The sequence below is a fragment of the Lasiodiplodia theobromae genome (assembly GCF_012971845.1).
Source record: "Lasiodiplodia theobromae strain AM2As chromosome Unknown scaffold_14, whole genome shotgun sequence".
Lineage (NCBI taxonomy): Eukaryota > Fungi > Ascomycota > Dothideomycetes > Botryosphaeriales > Botryosphaeriaceae > Lasiodiplodia > Lasiodiplodia theobromae.
Window position 1 is genome coordinate 999690 of NW_023336344.1, and position 24655 is coordinate 1024344.

General features: G+C 55.3%; 3 protein-coding genes across 3 annotated transcripts; 2 read left to right on the forward strand and 1 right to left on the reverse strand.

Annotated features, from left to right (window-relative positions):
• Positions 1-10821: 10821 nt before the first annotated feature.
• LTHEOB_5346 (CASP domain-containing protein) lies at positions 10822-11286 on the reverse strand (the record flags this gene model as incomplete). Its single annotated transcript, XM_035514481.1, has 2 exons — positions 10822-11138; positions 11178-11286. 2 exons carry the CDS (start codon positions 11284-11286, stop codon positions 10822-10824), a joined length of 426 nt encoding a protein of 141 aa, XP_035374214.1.
• A 4591-nt stretch (positions 11287-15877) lies between these two features.
• On the forward strand, positions 15878-22030 carry LTHEOB_5347 (uncharacterized protein; the record flags this gene model as incomplete). The annotated part of the gene is made up of 11 exons (XM_035514482.1): positions 15878-16270; positions 16407-16658; positions 16707-16997; positions 17043-17685; positions 17735-18164; positions 18216-18390; positions 18454-18899; positions 19185-19272; positions 19324-19500; positions 19550-20509; positions 21275-22030. The coding sequence occupies 11 exons, from the start codon at positions 15878-15880 to the stop codon at positions 22028-22030; spliced, it is 4611 nt and encodes a 1536-aa protein (XP_035374215.1).
• Positions 22031-23192: 1162 nt separating this feature from the next.
• Positions 23193-24401, forward strand: LTHEOB_5348 (PAF acetylhydrolase family protein; the record flags this gene model as incomplete). Its single annotated transcript, XM_035514483.1, has 1 exon — positions 23193-24401. The coding sequence occupies one exon, from the start codon at positions 23193-23195 to the stop codon at positions 24399-24401; it is 1209 nt and encodes a 402-aa protein (XP_035374216.1).
• Positions 24402-24655: the final 254 nt, after the last annotated feature.

Below are 24655 nucleotides of genomic sequence, written 5' to 3' on the forward strand. Positions count from 1 at the left end.
CCCAGACAGGGCGGGCTCAGTATGTTACTTCATCTCAGCTATGGATGGCAATTTTGACAGAGGCAGACACCCGCTACGAAAGCCCATTTTCTAAACCAAGACCCCGGCGTCTTCGATCCGCCCTTTTTCTCCATCACGCCGGCAGAAGCCAAAGCCATTGACCCGCAGCAGAGACTACTCTTGGAAGTATCATACGAGGCCTTGGAGAATGGTATGAAAGCTACTTTGTGTCGTTTACTCAAACCTATGCTGATGCTTCACAGCCGGCGTACGTATCTCGGACCTCAAGGGCTCCAAAACGTCGTGCTATGCGGGTAGCTTCACTGGCGACTACCGAGACCTGATGATGCACGACAACGAAGGGCACGGTCTGTACACGGCGACAGGCACACACACCAGTCTGGTCGCCAACCGTGTGTCCTGGTTCTACGACCTGGCCGGCCCGAGCGTCACAATGGACACGGCGTGCTCGGCGAGCTTGACAGCCTTCCACCTCGCCTGCCAAGGCATGCGCAACGGCGAGGCCGACATGGTGAGTCCTCATCACCAGCTTTTTTGCTGATAGGTGCTGACCCGCCAACGCACAGGGTATCGTCGCGGGCACGCACCTGATTCTGGGACCCGACTCCACGCTTCTCCTTAGTGCAGGCCGAATCCTCTCGCCCGAGGGCTCATCCAAAGCGTTCGATGCTCGGGCAGATGGCTACGGCCGCGGCGAAGGTGTCGGCGTCATCGTCATCAAGCCCCTGCACGCGGCGCTGCGGGACGGCGACACGATCCGCGCCGTCGTCTGCGGCTCGGCTGCCAACCACAACGGAAGGACGCCCAGCCCCAGCCAGCCGAGCTCGGATGCCCAGATCGCGCTAATTAACACGGCATACGAGCAGGCGGGCCTCGAGCCCTCGACCTGCGGCTTCGTTGAGGCGCATGGGACGGGCACGGCGGTGGGAGATCCGTTGGAGATGCGGGCGATCGCCGAGACTGTGGGGAAGGACCGCACGACCGACTTGTATGTTGGGTCAGCGAAGACGAACATTGGGCACTTGGAGAGCGCGGCGGGCATGGCAGGGCTGATCAAGTGCATTTTGGTCGTAGAGAAGGGCATCATTCCTCCCAACATCTGGTCAGTTTCCTCCCTTTGTTGCCGTGATTTGGACTAGCTGACATTGCCGCAACAGGTTCGAGAAGCTCAATCCGAGAATGAAGCTTCCCAACCATGTCAAAGTGAGACGAGCAGGCGGGCGCTGATTGACATTCGCGTCACTGACATGCTGCAGATACCAACTGCGGCCGTACCGTGGCCCAACCCCGGCCCCCGCATCGCCAGCGTGAACTCCTTCGGCTTCGGAGGTGCCAATGCGCACGTCATCATCGAGGACGCATACAACTTCCTCCAAGACCGCGGTCTTGCAGGCTTCCACCGAACGGAAATTCATCCAATGCGAGCTGTTTTGGGCGGCATCAATGGCCAGAGAAACGGCACCAACGGCCACACTAACGGCGTCAACGGCTCAGCAAGCAGCGAGCAGCCGCGCCCGCAACTGCTCCTTCTCTCCGCCCAAGACAAGCAAGGACCGGCGCGTCTCGGCGCCCAACTGTCATCCTACCTGGCCGCCGCTTCGTCTTCTTCTTCTTCCTCCTCACACCTCCTCTTCTCATTCGCCCACACCCTCTCCCGCCACCGCACCCCCCTGCTCTGGAAATCCTTCCTCGTGGCTCCCTCGCTCCCCGCGGCCATCAACGGCCTTTCCTCGCCCTCCTCCCTCAGCCCAGTGACGCGCTCTTCCCGCCGCCCCCGCCTCGCCTTCATCTTCACAGGCCAGGGCGCGCAATGGCCGACCATGGGCCGCGAACTCTTCATGCTCTACCCTGCCTTCCGCGAGTCTATGGCGGCGTGTCAAGCGACGCTGCACTCGCTTGGATGCCCGTGGGACGTCCGCGAGGAGCTGTTCCGTGAGGCGGCGTCGTCGCGGGTCAACGACGCCCAACTCAGCCAGCCGCTGTGCGTGGCGCTGCAGATCGCACTGGTCGACCTGCTGCGCGGGCTCGGCGTGCGGCCGGCCGCCGTGGTGGGCCACTCGAGCGGCGAAATGGGCGCCGCATATGGCGCTGGGCTGATCTCGCGCGCGGCGGCCACGGCGTTGGCGTGGTGGCGTGGCGTGTGTGCCGCCCAGGTCGAGCGCGCTGCCGATCTGGACGGCACCATGCTAGCCGTCAGGGCCGGCGGCGACGCGGTGCGGCCGCGCCTCGAGGGACTGGCGCGCGGCAAGGCCGTCGTGGGCTGTTTTAACAGCCCGCGCAATTGCACCGTCTCGGGCGATAGGGCGGCGCTGGAGGAGCTGAGGGCTGTGCTGGAAAAGGACGATGTGGGCTCGACACCGCTGAAGGTGGGCGTGGCGTATCATTCGTGGCACATGCGCAGGATTGAAAAGGAGTACAGGGCAGCTATTGCCGAGAAAGCTCTGGAAAAGACCACTGCGGCGGCCGATGTTCCGTTCTTCTCGTCGGTGACGGGGAGGCTGTTGCCGCCGGAGGAGTTGGGCCCCGGGTATTGGGTCGAGAACCTGGTGTCGGCGGTCAACTTCACTGGAGCCGTGCAGAGCATGATCAGAAGCACTCAGAACGGCGCTGGTGGGGCGGCCTTCATCGACGCCTTCGTCGAGGTCGGGCCGCACTCTGCCTTGAGGACCTACCTCAAGGAGATCTGCGACGGGGAGAGTACGCCGGTGAAGATGCCCTACTCGACCATCCTGCGCCGCAACACCAACGCTGCTGAGTCGCTCCTGGCCGCAGCCGGCGAGCTGTGGTGTTTGGGCGCAGACGTGGACATTGACCGTGTCAACGGGACAGAGCAGGGAGCCAGGATGCTGACTGACCTGCCGCCGTATCCTTTCAACCACTCGTCCAGTTATTGGACTGAGTCTGCCATAACCAGGCAGTACCGATTCCGTCAGCAGCCGAGGACTGACCATCTTGGTATGCCCTTTGCCGGCTCAGTGACGCCGCAGTGGAGGAATTTCCTCAAACTGCGCGAGAACCCGTGGTTGAGTCATCGAAAGGTACGCAGCAGTCTTCACTGCAGGGGCAGATAGAGACTAACGCGCCCATGCAGATCAACTCGGAAATCGTGTATCCGAGTGCCGGGCTGGTGGTCATGGGTAAGTAAAAACGCATGTGCGACATGTTGGAGCAGTCAAGACTAAAACACCAAGCAGCCATAGAAGCAATCAAGCAGCTTGCCGACCCCAGCAAGCAAATCTCGGCCTTTGAGCTGCGCGACCTGACGTTTGGCGACCAGCTGCGCATTCTCGACGAGGAACGTAGCACAGAGGTCATGACGCAGGTGAAGCAGCCAACCACTAGGCCGTGGGCCGATTTCACCATCGTCTCGCGCTCTGCAGACGGCAACTGGAGTCCTCCGCACTGCCAGGGCAAGGTACGTGCCATTTACAAGAGCCAGGAAACGGCCGCGGTGCAAACGGAGCTCCGGTGGGACCAGAAGAAGATCGTGGAGCTCTACAACAAGGCGGTCGTCGACTGCGGCAGGCCGGAGCAAGCTTTCTACGAGACGCTTGAGGCCGCAGGTTGCGAGTACGGACCAAGCTTCCGCAACCTGAGCAGCCTTTGTCTGGGAGATAGGGCTGGACGCGCCGTAGCACGAGTGCCCAACACCAAGAGCCTCATGCCGTACGGCTTCGAGTATCCGGCCGTCATCCACCCCGCGACGCTGGACACGGTCCTACAGATGATTTTCCCTGCCCTGACCGAGTCCGGAGCCGTGCTGAATACCTCTACAGCACCACCCGTGGCGCTCGAGCGACTCTACCTCTCGGCCGACGTTGCGTTCAAGCCAGGCACCGAGTTCGACGTCTTTTCCAAAGGCGAACAGCCGAGCCTCGGCACGCAGCAGATGTCCGTGTACGCACTGCAGTCATTTTCACCCGCACCGGCCGTCATCATCGAAGGCCTGCGTGTCAGCGGCGCGGTGGAAGCCGCCAGCGGTCCACCGACGCTCTGCTTCAACACGGCCTGGCGCCAGGACGTCGACGTGCTTAGCCAGGAGCAAGTCGCCGACGCCATCTTCTCGCGGGCCGAGCCCGACCCGTTTGACAGCGAGCACTACGCCATGCTGGACATGGTCGCGCTGACGTACATTCAAGACGCGGTCGACTGGCTAGCCAAAAACAAGGACAAGCTGCACGCCGCCGAGTTCCTTAAGCTCTTCGCAGAGTGGATGGTGGACAAGCTGCGCGAGAACGCCACGCTGGTGGCCGACCCGGCCGAGTTGAAGAGCAAGGCGGATAGGGCCGTCGTGGAGCTGCAGAACACCGAGGCTGGCGCCGTGACGGTGGAGCTGATTCATCGCGTCGGTGAGAACTTGAAAGGCATACTGAGCGGCGAGGTCGATCCGTTGCAGGTTATGCTGAAGAACGGGCTGCTGTACGAGTACTAGTAAGTGTCGAAACCACTTTCCGAAGGTGGATACTAACCCTTGCAGCCGCGTCGGTCTGGGAACCAGTTTCAACAGCAACGTCGCCGCGTACATGAGCATGCTGGCACACAAGGGCGCCGGCCAGCTCTCCGTCCTCGAGATCGGCGGCGGCACTGGAGGCACCACGCGGGGCATCCTGGACGCTGTCCGCAACCCTGACGGCTCGTCGGCCGTCGCCCGGTATGTCTTCACCGACGTCTCTCCCGGCTTCCTCGGCAATGCGGCGACCAACTTCGCCCGCGACGCCGCCATCATGGAGTTCGCGACTCTCAACATCGAGGAGGACCCGGCGACTCAAGGCTTTGAGCCGGGGACGTTCGACGTACTGGTCTGCGCCAACGTGCTGCATGCCACGAAACGAATCCGCGATACGCTCTCCCGTTGCCGCTCGCTGTTGAAGAATGACGGCAAGCTGGTTCTCGCGGAGCTGACGGACAACCCGGTCTTCATGGGCTTGATGATGGGACCGCTTCCTGGGTGGTGGTTGGGCGAGGATGACGGCCGCCATGGTGGCCCCATTATGACTGCTGCGAAGTGGGACGACGCCCTCAAGGATTCTGGATTCACTGGCGTCGACATCCATGTTCGCGGCGACAAGGATGCCCGCGATGGCAGCCCCACGGCCTTGATCGTGTCCACGAGAAAGGATGAGGAGCAATGTGCCATCGCCAAGCAGCGGGGCTTCTGCGTGCTGGTCGACGACAGTGTCGTGGCGAAGGCTCTGGCCGGTGCGCTCGAACGCCTTCTGGCAACGGGCGGGGAGAGCGTCTCGGTTCTCACCTGGCCGGGCTCAGGCGTGTTGGCGTCTGCTGTGCGTGACTGTTACTGCATTTGCCTCGTCGGGCTTCGGGGCTCTGACATAGCTGCCGAACTCAAAGACGTGCTCGGCTGCGCCGCCGGCGTGTGTTGGTTGAACAGCAGCGCCCACGGCTACTCGCAAAACACAGCCTTGTCCGAGCTGGCGACAGCAGTCAGCAATTTCATCACCGTGGACCTGGACCCGACATGGACTTCCCTTGTCGACGACGCACCCAGTCTGCACCAATTGATCAAGCTTGCCACCTCCACAACAACTCCCAAAGACACCTTGTACGCGATCCGCAACGGCACCATACAAATTCCCCGCCTCGTCCCAACCGCCGTGGCCCTCGGCCCTCAGAACACCTCGGTCGTCCAGCTCTCGCAAACGACTGAGCCACTGAAGCTGGCCATCAAAACGCCCGGGCAGCTCGACTCGCTGCACTTCGTCCACGACACCTCGGCCGCACTGCCGCCGGGCTCGGTGGAAATCGCCGTCCACGCCACGGGCGTCAACACGCATGACGTCGGCGTTGCGTCTGGCGCCATCTCCAGCCACTCGCTCGGCGTGGGCTGCAGCGGCGTTGTCACCCGCGTCGCCAGCCATGGCTCGTCGGCCCTCAAGCCCGGCGACCATGTTGTCGGCTTCGCGCCGCATGGCGCCCTGGCCACGCGCGCCCGGCTCCCTGCCCAGCTTGCCTTGCCGCTGCCGCCATCCGTCTCCTTCGATGCCGCTGCGGGCTGGGTGCTGCCGTATGCCACGGCATGGCACGCCCTCGTGCAGGTTGGGAGAGTGCAGCCCGGGGAGACTGTGCTGGTGCATGCGGCCGCCGGCGCCGTGGGCCAGGCTGCCGTGCTCCTTGCGCAGGAACTGGGCGCCGAGATGATTGTCACGGCAGGATCCGAGGCGAAGAGGAAGTTGCTGGTCGACGAGTATGGAATATCGGCAAACAACGTTTTCAGCAGCCGTGATGAGGTGTTTGCTAAGGGAATTGAAAGAGTCACTGGTGGGAAGGGCGTTGGTGAGTTTTGCCGACTGTGCGCGCTGGGCAGGGAAGCCTGGCTGACTACCTTTTAGATGTCGTGCTTAATTCGTTGGAAGGGGAATTGAGGAGGCTGTCGTGGGCTTGTCTTGCGGACAGCGGCCGCTTTGTGGATATCGGTGAGTTCTCACGCCTTCCCAAACATCTTGAGTATCGGCTTACGAGGTGGCAACAGCGGGTGATGACGCCCTGGATGTGTTTCCCTTGCTCCCGAACAGGTCGTACTTCCATATCGACCTGTACGAACTCGTCAAGAAGGAAAGCAAGGTCATGAAGTCCATCATGGCCGGTCTTTCGAACACATTGCGCAACGGCCGTGTCAAAACCGCGAAGCCGCTGTCGATCTATGGAGCTGGGTATGTGCCATTGCATCTGAGTGTGGAGAAAAGTGAAACTGACGTGAACCGCCAGGAAAATCGAGACGGTTCTCGGCTACATGCAGACGGGCGAGCACATGGGCCAGACTGTCATCAACATGGCAGCTGACGATCAAATCAAGGTAAGGGTTGAGATTTTACATCCCCAGGCCAGATTCTTACCATTCCACAGTACACGCTGTCTCCTCCACGCATCACCCTGCACCAGGACGGGACATATATCCTCGCGGGCGAATTCGCCGGCACCAGCAGCGAATTGGCAAGATGGTTGATCTCGAGGGGCGCACAGCACCTCGTTTTCCTGTCCGAAAGTGCGGCCAGCTGCAAAGCCAACGAAGCTCATGCTCAAAGCCTCAAGGATGACATCGGAATCCAGGCAACCACTGTTCTCGCCGACAGCGCAGCCTCTCTGAACAAGGCGCTCCAGAGCATTCAAGAATCGTCGCGTCCTATCAAGGGCGTCATCTTCGGCGACATGGCTCCAGAGTTCAGCTGCAATTCCAACGCCGCAGCTGCACTGAGCGCCACCCCTGTCGACTTCTTCATCCTCCTCTCCTCCGGCCATCAATCCCGCGAGCCAGAAACAGCAGTCGCCTTTCCGCACAATGGCCCAGCCAAAACGAAGGGGCGGAAGCACCGCATCCTCTCCATCTCCCTAGGTCTCGGCACCAGCCTTCGCTCACCGCCCCTTCGCGACGTCGAGGCAGCAATCGAAGCCGCGCTGCTGCAGCCGAGTGGCACAGTCGGCTCCATCATCATCGTCAGCCCGCCGCTCAACTATCTGGACAGCAACGATGCCGATGACCACAATAATAACAGCGACGCGTACCTCCAGCTCCCGCGCTACGGCCCCCTGAAGCAGGCGCTGCAGCAGCTCCGCACCGCGTGCTCAACCAACGACGCCGCAGATGGCAGCGCCACCAACGGTGCAGGTACAGGCAGCGAGTCTCTCAGCGCTGGCCTTGCCCGCCAACTCGCTGATGATTCCTCCAACGCCGCCGCCGTGGCCTCGCTGGTGGCTGAACACCTGCGGTCGCGGATGGCGCGCCTGATGATGGTGCCGCCAGAAGAAGTCGATCCGCAGCGCCCACTGGGCGCGTATGGCGTGGACAGCTTGGTCGCAGCCGAGCTGCGGAACTGGTTAACGAAGGAGACTGGTGTAGATGTCGGCGTGGCAAAGCTGACAGGGCCGGATGTACCGATGGAGACTGTAGCGTGGGATGTAGCAAAAGCGAGAACTATAAGGCCGGTATAAATTTAACGCCTTCTATCTATATTTTAACGCTCTTCTACTAGATTTAAATACTCTTTAAAAATTTTATTATCTCTTTTACTCCAACGGTCTATCTATTATTAAAAAAATTAATTAAAGTTTATTTAACTCTAATCTATAACGGCGGGTCTCTATTTCTAAGAATCTAAATATTAAAGAAAATAGAAATCTATTAAAAAGTTTTTTTTAAGTAGATATAGAAAGAGAATTAAAAATATAAAAAGTAAGATATAATTAAATACTATATATATAAAGATTTTATTACTAATAAAGTCTAAATTTTATTATTAAAGTTAATTATAAAGATTAAAGCTATCTAAAAAGTATAGTTTATAAAATTTAAAAAAAATATATAGCGTTAATAGTTTATTACTACTATTTAAAATATTATTAAATATTATATATAAAAAATAGTAGTTATAGTTAAATAAAAAAATGATAAAAAAATATAAAGTAATAATTAAAATTAACTATAAAGATTTTATCTAGAGATTTTATTTGCTTAATAGATGTAGCGCTGCAGAAGAAACACGGCACATATTTTGTAACACCGTACCATGCATCCTCGTTATTGTCGCAGCATATACCCCCGCCCTCCAGATTCCAGCATCAGCTTTTCCGATTTGCTCCAGCGCCGTAGACCACTCTTTATGTCTGCGAACTGCCATACTGGACCCCCAGAAAACTCAACGGATGCCTGCGTGGCCCGAGCGTACGGATCTCTGCCCCGACACCATGCATAAGAGTACCGCCGCCGAATTCCACCGTGCAATGCTTTGTCTGTGGACTGACGCAGTCCGAGCCTATCGCGTCACAACATATACTCTGTGGCACTTATAATCGTTACGCTAGCGTTCGGCTGCAGTGTTCTACTGATGCGTAACACCAGTATCTGCGCCGCGCTTAAAACGCCGACTCGTCACCGCCTGTCGGTGGTGTGCTACGCTCACCTGGGCTGAGTGGCACGGAAATAGCTAATAAAAGTCTCTGTAGAGAAAACATCTACTCAACAGTCACGTATGGTCCGGCCAAACCAGAGCATGATGATCTGGCTGAAACGAGCTGTCGCGAGCCTGCAGCCTGTGTAAGCCCTTCTCCAGCACTCTCACCTCTGCCTGTGCCACCGGGATGCAGTGCGTCCGTTTAGAAGATCACAACTCCATGCTCCGCGCCCACCCGCTGCTCGCTCTGCACTACACCCTTTCATCTCTCTGCCGCCTTCCTGCGTGCCACGTCTGAGCGCTGATGGCTGCTCCATCTGGTCTCTAACTGGATGCCCGGTGCAACCTTGCATCGGCCGGGTGCAGCTACCCTCAGCACTTGTTGACTTCGGTACCGACCAGAGTGTCTACACGATATGCAGCTTGCTGCTCATGTGGCCAACATTGCATCCTTCGTCCACCAATATCGCTGCTTCCCTAATCTCGCCACCGGTACATACCCCCAATAGACGTCTCCAGCTTCTCAATATCTTTAGCGTGTGCTTCTGCCGAGATTTCCCTGCTGAATTAGCTTACAAGCTTGAATTTGTGACGCGGAGACGACAGTAAATCGATCAGACCAAATTGTGTTCGTAGTTAGAGTAAAAGCTTCACGGTTGACTGCTGGACACGCTACCAACCTTCAACTTCTTCCACTACCTCTTTGCTCGACGAAGACTCAGCCCGAACACATGCGTCAAACCTTACGCAGGCCATTTTGTCATCGAAACAGATTGGATTTTGATAGAATTCGCGCTCGATCGGTCGAATAATTGATGAATTGAGTGTATCCCCCCCCCCCAATACTCCATCCTTTCTCCTGTAAGTATTGTTGTTGTTGTTGTTGTTGTATCAAATTGCAGAACCCAGACCTCAGTTACCCTCACTCAACTTTCCGCCGCTAAGATTCGAGGTTTGTGATGATATTTCGTCGCAGACAAGCAGTAGCTTCCCGAGCTCTCAAACCGAGGACCTCCTTCATCCAGAATCGCCAACCCCAAGACCCTCAGAATCATGACCGCAGCTCTGGGGCAAAAACAGCTACACGCCACGCCTGTCCCCATTGCGCCAGATCCTTTAAGTCTATCCTCGGACTGGAAAGTCACATCTGAAGCAAGCATCCGCCGGACCCGAAACCGAAAGACACGCCCCTCGACTCCTTCTTCCAGGCTTATGAGGCAGAGCATGGCTTCCAATACCAGCGTGCGAAGGCTCCGTCCGACGCATTCGTCACATTACGTGCGCATATGCGTTGGGAAGACGGCGATTCGAACTACGAGCATGCGAAGCAGAAGTACCACTCAGCTATGCGAACCGAGTCGGGTATCTGGTTCGGCAGCGAGGAAGAGTCGGGCAATTGGCACGCGCTACGTAGGGCCGTGGGTATTAAACCGCTGCCATGCGATCATAACGCATGTCGAAAGGCCTTGCGGGAAAATTATGTCAATCTCATAGATTTGTTTCATTGGGTTCGAGCGAAGAGTCATAAGAAGGAGGAAGTAAAGACTTTCCAGAGCGTTGAAGAGCTGAGGAAGTATTGTCGAAGACAGAAAAAATGGTTCCCGTTTAAAAATGTGCACGGGTCGGGAGATCAGGGTGATAGGAAAGTGGTAATTAGGCATCTGTTGAGGACGCTCTTTTGATGGAAAGAATGAAACATGTTTAGTACGAACAGCTCAAATCGCAAGAATGTAGCTAACGGCTGAAAGGGACGCCGAATCACGATCGCTAATGTTCGCGCACTTAGGGGCTTGCCGGCACCGGTTTAAGGCGGCCAAATCAGGCGTTGAGGGGATTTCCAAGTGCATTCAGCACCACGAGCTTTAGGGGCATGCACATTGAGCTGAGTATTCACTCGTCACTTGATTTCATAGACGGGCGAATATCGAAGGTAGGGTTTGCAGACAGGCTCGAGGCGGAAGTGCCCGATGCCGAGAAGTTGAGCGAGAGCGGGGTACTGCATTTCCTCCGATGTCTCAAGCGCGCCCCGCAGGCGCCTGATCTCATCTCCAAGCTCTTCGTTCCGCTCGGTGAGCCGGTCGTTCTGCGCGACAATGACATTGAGCAAGCCAATCACGTTGTCCAGGATCGAATCGGGAGACAGTTCGGATGCGGTGGTCGCGCGGGCCTTTCGCTGTCCCGTCGGTTTGCCGGTGTAGAGGGTGCGGTAGTCGACTTGTCGGGCTTAGAGACGCGCAGCGCGTCGTGACGCACCAACGGTGGCAAATCCGCCCCCATCATCTTCGTCCGTAGATATCGTAGGGCCAAGAGATTCAAATTCGCGTTTAAAATCTTTTTCGTTTTTAGCCTTAGTGAAGGACATCAGTGTATGTGCTTGCCGTTACTTAGTCTGCCTCCTCCTGCGGTGCAGGAGCTGGTCACTTCACGAGCCACCCCGAAACGCCCCCGTTTTCTCAACGAGGCTTTAAAACAGGAACCATCCTTTTAGTCCAAAGAGGTTCCTAATTTTCTTTATACTCGTTGCGACTTGTCCAGCGGGGGGAGGGAGGTAGAGCGGCGCAAATCCGCTTTCAGCAACCTGTGCAAATCGAAGTCCACTAGTATCCCCACTCTTAGCTGCTTAGCGAGCACGGTTAACTCCGTATCCTACTAACTTTAGGGTTTTCTCGTCTTCTCCTCTTCTTTCTCGCTGGGTAAATGCTGATATTTGGCCGTTGTTCTCTCAAATTTTGGGTTTTGGATGAACCGGGATCTTCATGTATTTTAAGATATTCCATAGTGCGTCTTTTCCCTATGGTCTATAGAGGCCGACAGGGTGTATAAATCATCATCATTAACTATCCACTCGACCTTCAGGAGGGGTATTAACTATCTATCACTATCTATTAGATTGTAACTAGTTTCTTATACACTGCACAACCATACGGTTCACTGACCTGCTAAGCGACTCCGAAGCTGAGTGGAAGGAGCCTACCGTTACAGTGGTCCACTCGCTTGTGTGGTCCGCTGGCTTGTAGGGTATGTTATAGAGTGAACTTAAAAAAGTGCGGTAGACTGGAGTATATAGACCCGTAGAGGTCGACGGGGTGTATAAATCATCATCATCATTATTCTAATGTTTTCTAACCCCGTGGAGGCTGTGCCGTAACAGTCGGCTGTAGCTCATAAGACGAAGAGGTCTCAGTAGCGGTACTTATGTTGACCTTCTTCTTCCAAACCGACCCACGCATGCTGTCTGGTACCTTAATCGCGAAAACGCTAAGAAAGAGCCCAACACCACTTAAGATTACGCAGCTATAGTATACGCTCCTGTATCCAATGCCAGTAAGCTCGCCCTGAGGAAGGTCTGCATCACCGTGTGTCTTCTCGATGCCTTCTGCGACTGCGGTCAGCACGGCTAGGCCGAGAACGCTGCCACCGACCTGCAGTGCGACGTTAAAGACGCCAGCGGCGGCGCCCTGGTCCGACTTGGACGCAGAAGAGATGACCACGAAGTTAGCAGTAATGTAGACAGCACCAATACCGGCGATATATAGAATCATCCCTAGGAAGGTGTAACGCCAGTACGAAGAATGCTCGGTAATGAAGCTGAAAAGGAGGATGCCGGGGATCGAAAGAGCCCAACCAATGATGAACTAGTAGACGAATAGAAGAGAGTTAGCCCATCAACTCGACATCACAGAGCTCATTAGTCGAAGCGGGGAAATGCATTACCATAGCCCTAGCGCCAAGCATAGAAACGAGACGACCCGAAAGAGTATTAAAGATAAGGGCGCTCACGCCGAGTGGGATGAAAAGAACTAAGGTGTGGATGGCACTAGCGCCATAGGATTGGAGCTGGACAGTAAGGAAGTAGGTGCATGCTTGTCGTACGGCGTAGGTGTTGACGGCAAGAATCAATGTGAGGTTGAATGATAGGTTGCGGAATAAATGGGGAGCTAGGATTGCCTGAGGGGCCACGCTTTCATGCAGGATAAAGACGACAAGCAAGATAATAGACACTAAAAGAGTGGCGATAATCTTTCCGTCATTCCAACCTTCGGTATTAGCGGAGGTAAGTGCATAGGTAAGGAGGAGAATACCAGGGATGCCTAGAGAGATGCCTAGAGCGTCGAATCGGATAAGACGCTCACGGACCGATTGTAGAAGCCCTTTCGTTGGCGCCTGTGCGCTATCACCCGTACTTTCTCCATCTGCAGGGGGCGGAGTAGTAGCACGAGGAGAGGGGGCCCGTAGAAGGATCGCATATGCCGCTGGAATGACGATTCCTGAGATGATCAAAGATATCCAGAATATCCACCTCCAGCCTAGGAATGCCGTAAGAACACCTCCAAGGATGAGTCCAATGATGAAGCCCAGAGAGCCTGCGGCGCCCCATATTCCAAGAGCTTTCGCCTTCTTCGTTAGATCGGTGAAATGGAGGGCAACATGTGCCTGCGCTGGAGGGATGGTGAAAGCAGCACCTATGCCTTGAAAAGCTCTGGCGATGACAAGTCCTATAAAGGTTGGAGACAGAGCGCAGACCAGACTAAACAAAGCGAAGAAGATCATGCCAAAAAGCAAAATGCGACGATGCCTAGGCTCGACGTTAGATGCGCCCATGAGGATGCAAAGTTGTGGTAGAACCCAACCCGAAGATGTCACCTCCGCGGCCACCCAGCAGAAGGAAACCGCCGAACGTGAGAGCGTAAGCGGAGATGATCCATTAGAGATCGCTAACGTTGACACCGAAATTCGTCTAGATTGTAGGAAGTGCGATTGTGATGGCACTTAAGTTTGCAAGATCGAGAAACATCGCAGAGCACCTACAAATATTGTGTTAGTGATATATTAGAGCACATGAAATCAATACTCACACGACCGCTAGGATGTAGTAGGGGCTGCTCTCTGCTGTGCGATCTGGGAGATCCTGAAGTTGTCGGAAAAGCATTGTAGGTGGTCGTGAGCTTCCGAGGCGTAAAGGGTGCATAGCTCGAGAATCCTGGAGTTGGTTCGAAGGTCGTTGGTTGGGGCATAGAGGGAACACCTACGGTCACCACTCCCCGAGGGATACTGAGCCCGTAATTGAAAGTGGGGCTGCTGAGTTTGCGTTCGGAGTCACTTCCGGATGACACTTGGCGGCTGACATTGTACGACACATGATACAGGGAGCCGGCGTCATGTGGACACGCGCGCCTGTGCTTTCCCGAACCAACAGTAGCCAATGGTTGCTTCTCAACAAGGAAGATGTTCCCCTACGGAACGGTCCGGGCGGGACGGTCCGCAGCTAGGCGCGAGGCTGAATGATGGCGCTTGACTAAGTTAAGTAACAGGCCGGCTCAGCTGATGGAGCTTCACTGATTTAAGTAATGGGCCGGTTCACCTGATGCAGACTCACTGATTTAAATAATGGGTCCGATGGGTCGGTGCACAGGGGGTGGCAAATGACTTCATCCACGGCCATCCCTCCACAACCAAACTAGCAAACGGAACCGCCACGACAAAGCGATAGGTAAAACCTTACGCTTGTAAATTATTGCACATTCCTTTAGATTACTTACTGCTACTTCTCTTAAACAAAATTTTGGGCGTCGAAGAAGCGCTACGTGACCCGGCAAATCATAGCTATGGATGAAGTCTGTGAGTAGCCACTGTGGTTGCGCTGCCAGCATGAAGTCGTATTCAATACCTGCATGCATGATGCAGAATTGGAGATGCGCACCACGACCAACCGTTCAAATCCATCTGTGCGAGCTTTCGCGGCAATTGCGTGTCGTTGCAGCCCAATAGCATGTATAAGAGGTAGTCGGAGGGGTATCTTTTGTTAGCGCAACATTAACAAAAATCATCAGTTCCAGGGTATTGATAGCACCCTATTGGATACTTCTCATGAAAAAGCCTCATTCTAACTGCTGTCGGAGTAGAGCGCGCTAACAGATGTTATCCCTCTGACGATAGTACAGCAAATCTCCTGCGCCTCCGCCGCTGGACTACTGCTGGCCGCGAGCCGGAACGTGTAGTATCTACAAGCTGTGCCTCTCCCTTGCAAAATCGGAAGCCCTGACTGCCGTGCGGCGCTGCATCCGCATCTGTTCCGCAAGAGGAAAGCGTATACGAATACGCAATTAGTTCTTGATCATGTTGTGTCTTGCTGAATGACACTTCACTCAGTCTCGGCCAGAAATGAGTGACAATAACTCGGGAGGTTAGAGGCCTTGGCTGCAGTGCCATGAACCGGTGAGATATGAATCAGCCGCCATGCCGACGCTTTCCAATACGCTTTTTCTCGGTGCTCATGCTGCCTCTATTATCTCGGTCTGTCTTTGCTCTATCCGTAGTGGTTCAGCCTGCGAAGAATGTCCCATTCCGAAGTTGACGGATATGAACAAGCCTATCGGCAGCAGACAGAAAAGCTTCGCTTTTCCAAGTCTCCTCGCCTGCTGAAACCTCATAACATGCTTTCTCTGCATGCCAAGCAGGCCACGATAACTATACAGGTTGCGTGCGACTCGAGGATTCTTACGTCTTCTATCATGGAAGGACAAGCCCGAAGGACAAGCCTAAAGGACAACTCTCATCGAAGTGGGGCATTCTCAAACAAACAGTCACCCAAAGGTATAAATGGTTGGGTTTCGTCTTAGAAGACTTCATCAAACAACTCCTCTACAGCAATACCCCTTCAACATGTCACTCGAGCCTATGCCGTTCTTGAGCGGCCCCATTCCAAGCAGCTCAGGGCCTCTCAGTCGTCATGATCCGCCCAGCGAAATTGTCTCTGTCGTACCCTTATCGAAAGTGCAGCAAGCCCTCTAGCTCGATTACTTGGCCAGACCTCACGTATCTCACTACCACCTCAGGCTTGAAGTTAACCTATCGCACCTAAGCCTGAATTTGGAACACCTCCTGCAAGGTCAGTATTATTGTGATCTGAACTGAGGATGCTGCTAATAACAGTATCTTGCGCAGTCATCCAGATGATGGGAAAGGATCATCCGATGCTAAGGACGACATTTCACCTCGATGGAGATGACCCGATGAGTAGACCATTCATGGCTGTTCACTCGCAGGATGCATCCGTTCAGAGTTTCGAGATCATTAATGATGAAGCGAGGCTTTCCACCGCTCTTCGTCGCGGCTTCGACCTGTGCTCAGAATTCCCTGTTCGCTGGGTTATACATCACGAAGTCAAATTTCAAGGAGAGATCGAGAACAAGTACAGGCTATTTGCTGTTGGTCACCACATTTCAGTCGACGGTTTTAGCCTTAGTGTTCTGTCCAAAGAGATCCTGAGGTTCCTCGAGCCTCCTACAGAGCAGCCGGCTAGCAAACAATCAGGCCTTCCATACGGAGAATACGTGCAGAGACAGGTGAGAAAAATTAGGCGTTCCACCTGCCAGTCTACTTACACGCAGTTTCTAGGATGCCTACTTGAGAAGCGCCAGAGGACGAGCTGCAAAGGATTTCTGGATGTCACAAATCGCGCACACGGCTCCTTTCTCGTAGCGCGTAGCCGGTCCTACCAAGCACACGGGCCATTACCGCCGCATGCATACATGGGCATTTTTCCCCAACGAAGAACTGCAGAAGTGGAGTGAGCTGTACAAGACATCCTGGTTCCGGGTCGCCTCTACAATTGTCAGCCTGGTCACAGAAGGCAGTGCGGAACCCACGCCGCACCACGATCGGGCTCTCTTCGTGGCGTTCGGCGCTCGTCCGAAGGAATTCCAAACATGCGTCTCACACATGGCCAATACGGTATGCACTGGAAGCCAGTCATTCATGCATGAGCTGATCCGTCAATAGATGCCAGTGAAGGTCCCGCTCGCATGCTTGCTGCAGGACAATACCACCTTTGCCGAAGCGGTTAAGGCGTTTGGAAAGAATCTCTCTAACGGGAAAAAGCACGAGATGTTCCCGTTCTTCAGCTTGATTGAGGAAGCCCGGAAGAAGATGGACGATTGCCATCTCAACTTCAAGGTGGCTGTAACATTCTCGCCAAAGCTGGCTAACAAGGCCTGCTCGATCTACCCGGTGGAGGGAGTTTGGGACCTTTTCTTCTGCTTTCTAGGGCATGATAATGGCGTTTCTCTTGGTGTAAGTCTACCTCTGGCTGATTCGGTCGATAACTAACTCTTCAAGGTCATTGCAAACCCCGCCATCTTCAGCGATGATGCCATGGCGAAGCTGCAGGAGGAGTTTCTCAACACGGTAAAATTATCACAGCAAGACAGCAGGTTCAGATTGTGCGAGCTCCCGTTCCTCCGAGGTCGTGAAGTCGCCAGTATAATCAACGGACCATGCATAGAGGATGTTGAGGCTATCAGCAGTTCCCGGGTGCATGTTTGGATCAAACAGCGCGCCGCGAAGCAACCCAGTGCCGTTGCGCTATATTCGGCTGAGCGCGATGAGACGATGACGTACCGCGACCTGGAGGATAGAAGCAGTCAGATTGCGCATTATCTCGCCGCAAAAGGTGTTGCCCCTGGCGACGGGGTCCTGCTGAACATCGCTCGAGGTTTCAACACTGTCGTATGGCTCCTCGGGATTCTCAAAGCGGGCGCTTATTACGTCATCTTGGACAAAAAGTTGCCAGACAGACGCAAGGCCGCCATTACCGCCACTTCCGAAGCACGCTTTCTAGTAACGGACGACCTCAAGATCCACCAGGTTGTCTCTCATCTGGCCGTCATGGTAGTAAGCCTTGACGTCATCGAGCGAGAGCTACGGACGCAGCCGCATACGATGCTGGAGAGCACACTGAAAGACAACAATCTCGCATATAGTAGGTTTAATTATCCACAAGTCAATACAACCGTACTAATGATTCGAAGTCGTATTCACGTCCGGCTCGACTGGCCAGCCAAAGGGGGTTATGGTAGAGCATTCAAATGTAAGCCACTACGTGAGCGCCGCCCGCAGCGTCGTGAAGATTGGGCCGGGCAGCCGTGTTCTTCAGTTCGCGACCTTTTCGTTTGATGTATCTGTTCTAGAGTGGGCAGTTACGCTATCATACGGCGCAACTCTCTGCTTCGTCGATTACCCAGAGCTGCTCGTAGGGGACTATCTCACCACTGTTATCAACAGAAACGAGATCAACTTCTTCCACACCACACCCTCGGTACTCGCCACAATTCCGACTGATAGAAATCTGGCTTCGCTGAGGATAATATCTGTCGGAGGAGAACCATCCTCTGCCGGTCTTCTCGGCAGGTGGAGGCAGAAAGCCCAGCTCTTGCACGCTTTTGGCCTAATAGAAACAACGTATGCTGCCAACTTTTTCCACTGCTCGAGAACATAGGCTGATAATTATAGTGTCATTGTGACTGTGGAAGTTCTTGAGGAAGATCAACGCAGCGATTCTCTGCTGCCTTCGCCCTCTAGGATTGAAAAGCCGTTCCCCAACTCGACGATCCTAATCTGCTCCGAGGATAACGACGAGGCACTTCCAATTGGGAAGCAGGGAGAGATCTGTATCATCGGCCCTCAGGTCTCTCGCGGCTATAAAGGGCAGCCTGAACTTACCCGCACTCGATTCCACACCATCTAGTAGGACGGCCACGACACTCGCTTGTACAGGACCGGTGACAAAGGTTTCTTGGACGAGGACGGCAAGCTGCGTATCGGCGGGCGCATGAAGAACCGCGAGATCAAGCTACGAGGCTACCGTATAGACTTGTACGAGATTGAAAAGAGTATTTTGGATCACAGTCCGGAGGTGCAAGTCACATCCGTCCAGGTGCACGGAGATTTGCTGGTGGCCTTCGTTGTACCAGATACGGTCCCATGCGATGTCGTCCGCAGCAGGCTGCGTCAGGATATTCCGTCTTACTCTCTCCCTACTCGTTTCTTTGCAGTTCGGGCCCTGCCCCTGAATGCCAACGGCAAAGTAGACCATACACAGGTTTCTGGACAGTTGCAAGGTCTACTCGCGTCCCTCCCCGAGAATGAGCAAGTGCGCAAGAGGCTGCCCACCATAGGTTCGAAGGCGGATGGGTCGTATGCGTCGCCACGCCATGAGGAAAGCGTGTCGAGAACCGTCGGGGATCTCTAGATGCAAACTCTTAAGCTGGCAAGTCCGCCAAACGCCGACGTATCCTTTTTCGAGGCTGGTGGACACAGTATTGCTCTAACTGAGCTCCACAAGCGTATCGTGGAGCGCTTTCATGGCTGTAAGGTAAGCTTACTGGACATTTTTCAAGCGCCCACTATCGGAAAACAGACTGCATGTCTGGCAAGCAAACTGGGAGCGTCCGAGCAAAGGTATTTTCTTTCAAAGAGCAGTTCCGACGGTGGGAGCGATCCGGAGGCTAGCACGGTTGCCACATCCCCCAACAACTCCCTGGACCCTGACGACAACAAGTTCGCCATCGTAGGCATGGCAGGGCATTTCCCTGGTTCTGTCGATATTGACAGCCTCTAGCAAATTATTATGGACGGCCGCGCGGCTGTCTCAACCCATGAAGCAGCCGCGGCGCCCTCCGAAATGGCGGAAGATAAGATCTTTGTACCTCGATACGGCTCTCTGCCCGACCTTCCACCATTCAGTGCTGAAGCGTGGGGTATGACGCCGGAGGAAGCAGACCTCACGGACCCGCAGGTATAGTCACCACCCTGTTCAGGAACACTCGCCCGCTAACACGGCACAGAAATTATTCTTCCTCTCCATCGCCTCCCAGGCGCTCGCAGACGCCAATATCCCCACCACCAAAGGAGTGCCCAATCCTACCGGCGTCTTCATCGGTGCAGCGCACAACACGCACAAGGACGCGCCCGGCACACCCTTTCCTGCCGACAGCTTCCAAGCGCGCCACCGGACGCTGCTCGACCCGCCCATCTCCACCTTCACGGCCTACAAGCTCAACCTGACAGGTCCCAACGCGACGCTAAACACGGCGTGCTCGAGCGCGCTAGTCGCGCTACAGCACGCGCTCTCTGCCCTACGCACCGGCGCCTGCCCCGCCGCCCTCGTCGGCGGAGTTACTGTCGTTTACCCGCAGTTGGGTGGCTATGTGACGGCACCGGGCCAGGTCTTCAGCCCGTCCGGCCACTGCCGCCCGCTCGAAGCCGCCGCTGACGGGTCCGTGCCCGCCGACGCGGTAGCCGCCGTCGTTATCAAGACGCTGAGCGCAGCGCGCCGCGACAACGACGCCGTATATGCGGTGATCGAGGGCTGCGCGACTGGGTCCGACGGGGCGGTCGACAAGGTCGGCTTCACCGTGCCCTCGAGCGCAGGCCAGGCGCGGACCGTGGTGGCGGCCATCAGAGCTGCGGGCGTGGCCCCGGAGGTAATCAGGTACGTCGAGCTACATGGTAGTGGGACGAGCATGGGGGATGCGTTGGAAGTGAGCGGATTGGAACGTGCACTTGACGAGGTGCAACTACCTGGTGCAAGTGCCAGGAGCGCCGTTCACGTGGGCAGCAACAAGGGTGCCTTTGAAAACACGGAGGCGGCCAGCGGATTGTTGAGTTTGATCAAGATGGCGCTGGCCATTTCGAACGGCTTCGTGCCAGCGATGGGAAAGTTGGGGGCGATGAATTCAATGTGCAATTTTAAGGGAAGGCTGCGCCCGCTACTCGACCAGCTTAAGCTAGCGCAGGATGATAGAGTAGGCGTGACGAGCTTGGAATACGGAGGGACGAACGCACATGTGGTGCTTTGCGCTGCGGAGGCACATAATATTCAGACACGTTTCAGGAGCGCTTAAGTTCGTAGGCCGGATCGCGGATACATGGGCGTAGGCCTTCCGGGGAGCAAGGATGCAGGGTCTGATAAGGGTAAAGATATCGATAGAGATCGTTCTTGTTCGCGCCATCGGGAATGCCGAGAGATCCGCACGAAGGACTGGAAGGTAAGACGTAATTACCGGGAGCGCTAGCATTCTTAGAAGAAAATGTACTAGCAGCGGCGAAACTAAATTTAATATAGACTACTATCGCTATTAGAGGTAGCAATCGTCGATATAGTCGTGCAGCCGTCTTATATTACGGACCCAGGCAGAGGATCAAGCGGCGCGGCAGAACTCACACGCGGAAACGGATCATTACCCGCCGAACTCCGACCACGCTTAACCCACTTAGTTGGCCAATAAGCACGAGCCCCGAAGCAGATCATCCCCGGCCACTAGCCATCCCACTATCCACTCCAACACCACAGTCTGGCCAACCAGCGGCCAATCACGGTATATAGACCACACTCGTTTACAGTAGATAGGACCTTCGTAGTCAATTCCAATCATTGCCTCGCACCCACCTTATTACCTTCCCTGCCTGGCTACGGCTGCTATCCTCTGCACTCAGTGTTCAGTGACATCCAGATAGCGGTAGTGAAACCCCTTGACGCTGCGAACCTCCCCGATGCTCCTCTCCCGCAGTTTTACTCCCCATTCCGAAGCTCCAGCGTAACACTCGCCGAACACGCCTTGGCCGACATGATCCAGCACTGGAAACACACCGTGCAAAATTTCGGCACCCGCACAGAAAAGGATGTGAGACCGTACCTTCGCCCACCAACCGTCATCACCATCTTGCGCCACGATGACCGACTCTACCTCTCTTCCTCCGTGAAGAGAAATCTACCAAAGTCTTGGTTGAGAATCCATACCACTGCTTCTCGAAACGGAGGCCATATGCCCGCCGCCGAAGCCCTTGAAATCGCCCACCTCCACGGTCACGACCACCTCCCCCGCGCCCATGCCACCAACCTCGACGAATCGGATCACTCCTATTCCGATACTGCTCATCCCTGCAAGGCCAACTGTGGAGAGATCCTGGCCATCCATCAGTGGGCTGTCAAGAACCCAGGAAAGCCCCTCTCTGCCCTTAAGAACAGCTGCATCGTCTCCCTCACCAAAGCTGCTGGAAAACCCTGCATCAAACCTCCCTGCATCGGAGGCTGCGCCAACGTCCTGGAAGCCTTGCAGATCCAACACATCACTCACCACCTCATCGATCCCCCAACCTGGCCTCTCCCCGATCCAACAGCTTTCGAATACGTCTCCATCACCGATTCTAATGCTTGTCTTGACTGTGCCGCTACTGGACAACATCCCGAGAACGCGGCTTCCCTTTGTGTCTGCCGGCAAATCCAACCGCCTACCACCTCGACCGCGGAAACCGAGGAACCATAATGCTCCAGCACAACCGCCACGGGGTGAAGAAAGAACAGAATAAGGAAAGAAATGGGCTGCACCCGCACCGCGTGAAAACGGACCCACGTGGCTCACCTCACGCCGATACCGTGTTCGGCCTGCTCTGCCTATAGAACCGCAGACCATACGGAGCAAAGTACCAGATTGACAACTCTCCTACACGTATGTAAACCACACTCCTTAAATAACTTTGACCCTCGTGTTCAACTTCTGGAATTTACTTCAACAATCGAATTTGGACCCTATTGGTAAAACGACCTTCGCACACGCTGTGCTCAGTCGCGATACTTACTTCGTTCTCGCCCCCTTCTTGTACCCACTCAAGGAAAACCCCTCCGACAGGTTTCCACCCTCTTTGGTGTTTGGATCCTTAGAGGCAGAGGCCCGCCGTTACACCTGACCGGCGAGTCGCATGCTCCTCGCAGGGGCCGGGCCACTGGGCGGATACCTTAGGCAGAAGCCCGATACCCATAATTCTAACATATAACGACGATTTTGTGAGATACGAGACGCGCTATGAGATATAAAGGGTTTAACACGATATAATAATACTCTCTATAATCTTACTATAGAATGAATTAGTACTTGATGATACTACATTGCACTGCACGCTTGGTTTCGTAGATTGCTTGGTCAGCCGAGAATGGTACAGTCCCCTCTCGCGGCCGGTGGCTAGCGTGAAATTTTTTTCCCCCCCAATTTATCAGATGCCTGTAAACCACCGAAAACAGAGACAGACTGCGGGCTTGACCGATCACATCATTTGCATGGGCACAGTCATTCCCTGTTTTAAGCCCCTGCTTTTCTTCGCGCTAGCCACGAGGGGACTGTTCACAGCCGCCTTCGGGTTAGCCACTTTTTAGTGCCGTTAAAGCCGGTGCCGTCAGGAACGTGGCTTATCCAGCCAGTGTTCCACGACATCCCAGAACCCGCTCAGCCGCAACGCAGTCAAATACGCGAAGCACTTCATTCCCATTGTGCAACATTTCATAATGAATCATAACAGAAGCTCCGAGACCGGATGGACTGCGCAAGGAAGGATTCGGAAGGATCAATTAACTTCTTACAGCTAATACGAGAATCGGTGAGTACTTAAAGGCGAAAGGACCAGCAAAACAACCAAATAACAAACCCCGTCAACATGCGGTCGCTCTTTTTCACCCTCGCGCAACTTGCGCCAGTTGTTAGTGCCATTTCGTTATGGAACACAACCGGGATATACCAAGTCGGCTACACCCAGCACGTCTTAAACCACACAACGACCCCAGATGACCCAACCCCGAACCCCGGCATCCTGCTGTTGACAATCTACTATCCCACTATACAACCCCCCGCCGGCCCCGTCCCCTACCTCGACGCGAAGACCGCGCGCGCCTACGAGCAAACACTCGGCGTACCCAACGGCACGCTCTCGCTCCTCACGACGAACCTCCAATTCCAGGCCCCTACCCTCCTCGGCACCCACCCCGCCTTTGGCAACGGCACCTCCCCCTACCCTACCCTCCTCTTCACCCCCGGCGCCGGCGGCACCATTAGCGGCTATCAGGCCTACCTAAGCGAATTCGCCTCGCACGGCTACGCCGTCGTCGGCATCGACCACCCGGGCGAGGCGCCCTATACGGCCCTCCCCTACGGCGCGCCCGGCGTCGACGGCATCCGCGACATTGGCTCTCTAACATCCGTCGACTTCCACCACATGTACAAGTACCGGCTGGCCGACCTAGCCGCCGTCCTCAACCCCTCCGGCGGCCTCCTCCCGGCGCTCATCGCACAGTACGGCGCGCCGTTCAACACGACGCACTACGCCGTGCTCGGCCACAGCATGGGCGGCGCGGCGTCGGCGGGCGCGATGATCTCGGCGCCCGGGCTCTACCGCGCCGGGTCGAACCTCGACGGCACCTTCCAGCACCTGGTCAAGCCGGACCCCACGAACTCCACGGCGGTACAAGTCCCCGACCCCGACGCGCCGAATCCGGACCTGCGCACGCCGTTCGTCGAACTCGCGAGCGAGGCGCGGTTCCAGGGCGTCGAGGACGCGGATGCGTCGTGGGGGAGATTCAATGCGAACCAGACGGGCTGGCTGCGCGATGTGCAGGTGAACGGCACGGCGCATCTGGACTACATGGATACGCCGCTGGGATTCGACCTGCTGGGGGCGAGGGAGGGCGGCGTCGTGCCGCCGGCGGCGTTGGGGGCGTTGGGGACGATCGCCGGGAAGAGGGTAACGGAGGTGGTGACGGGGTTGTTGCTGAGCTTTTTTGAAGAGTTCGTTAGTGGCGGCGCCGGTGTAGAGAGTGTGGATGCGTTTATTGCGAGGACGCCTGAGGCGTTTGTTATGGCTGAGAAGTAAACGGATGAGATGGCTTTGGGGCTTTATACTTCTGTGGCGTCGAGGGAGGTTCGAGATCGGTTTAAGATAGCGGTAATCCCGTATATTTATTATACTTACTGCCTTAAAAGTAAGTAGTAAGTAGAAATTTAAGCGCCTTAAACCTATTCTTCTTTTACTTTAATAAACTTTAGACTTTCTTTATTAATTCTTACTAATCTAGGGTTAGGGTTAGGGTTAGGGTTAGGGTTAGGGTTAGGGTTAGGGTTAGGGTT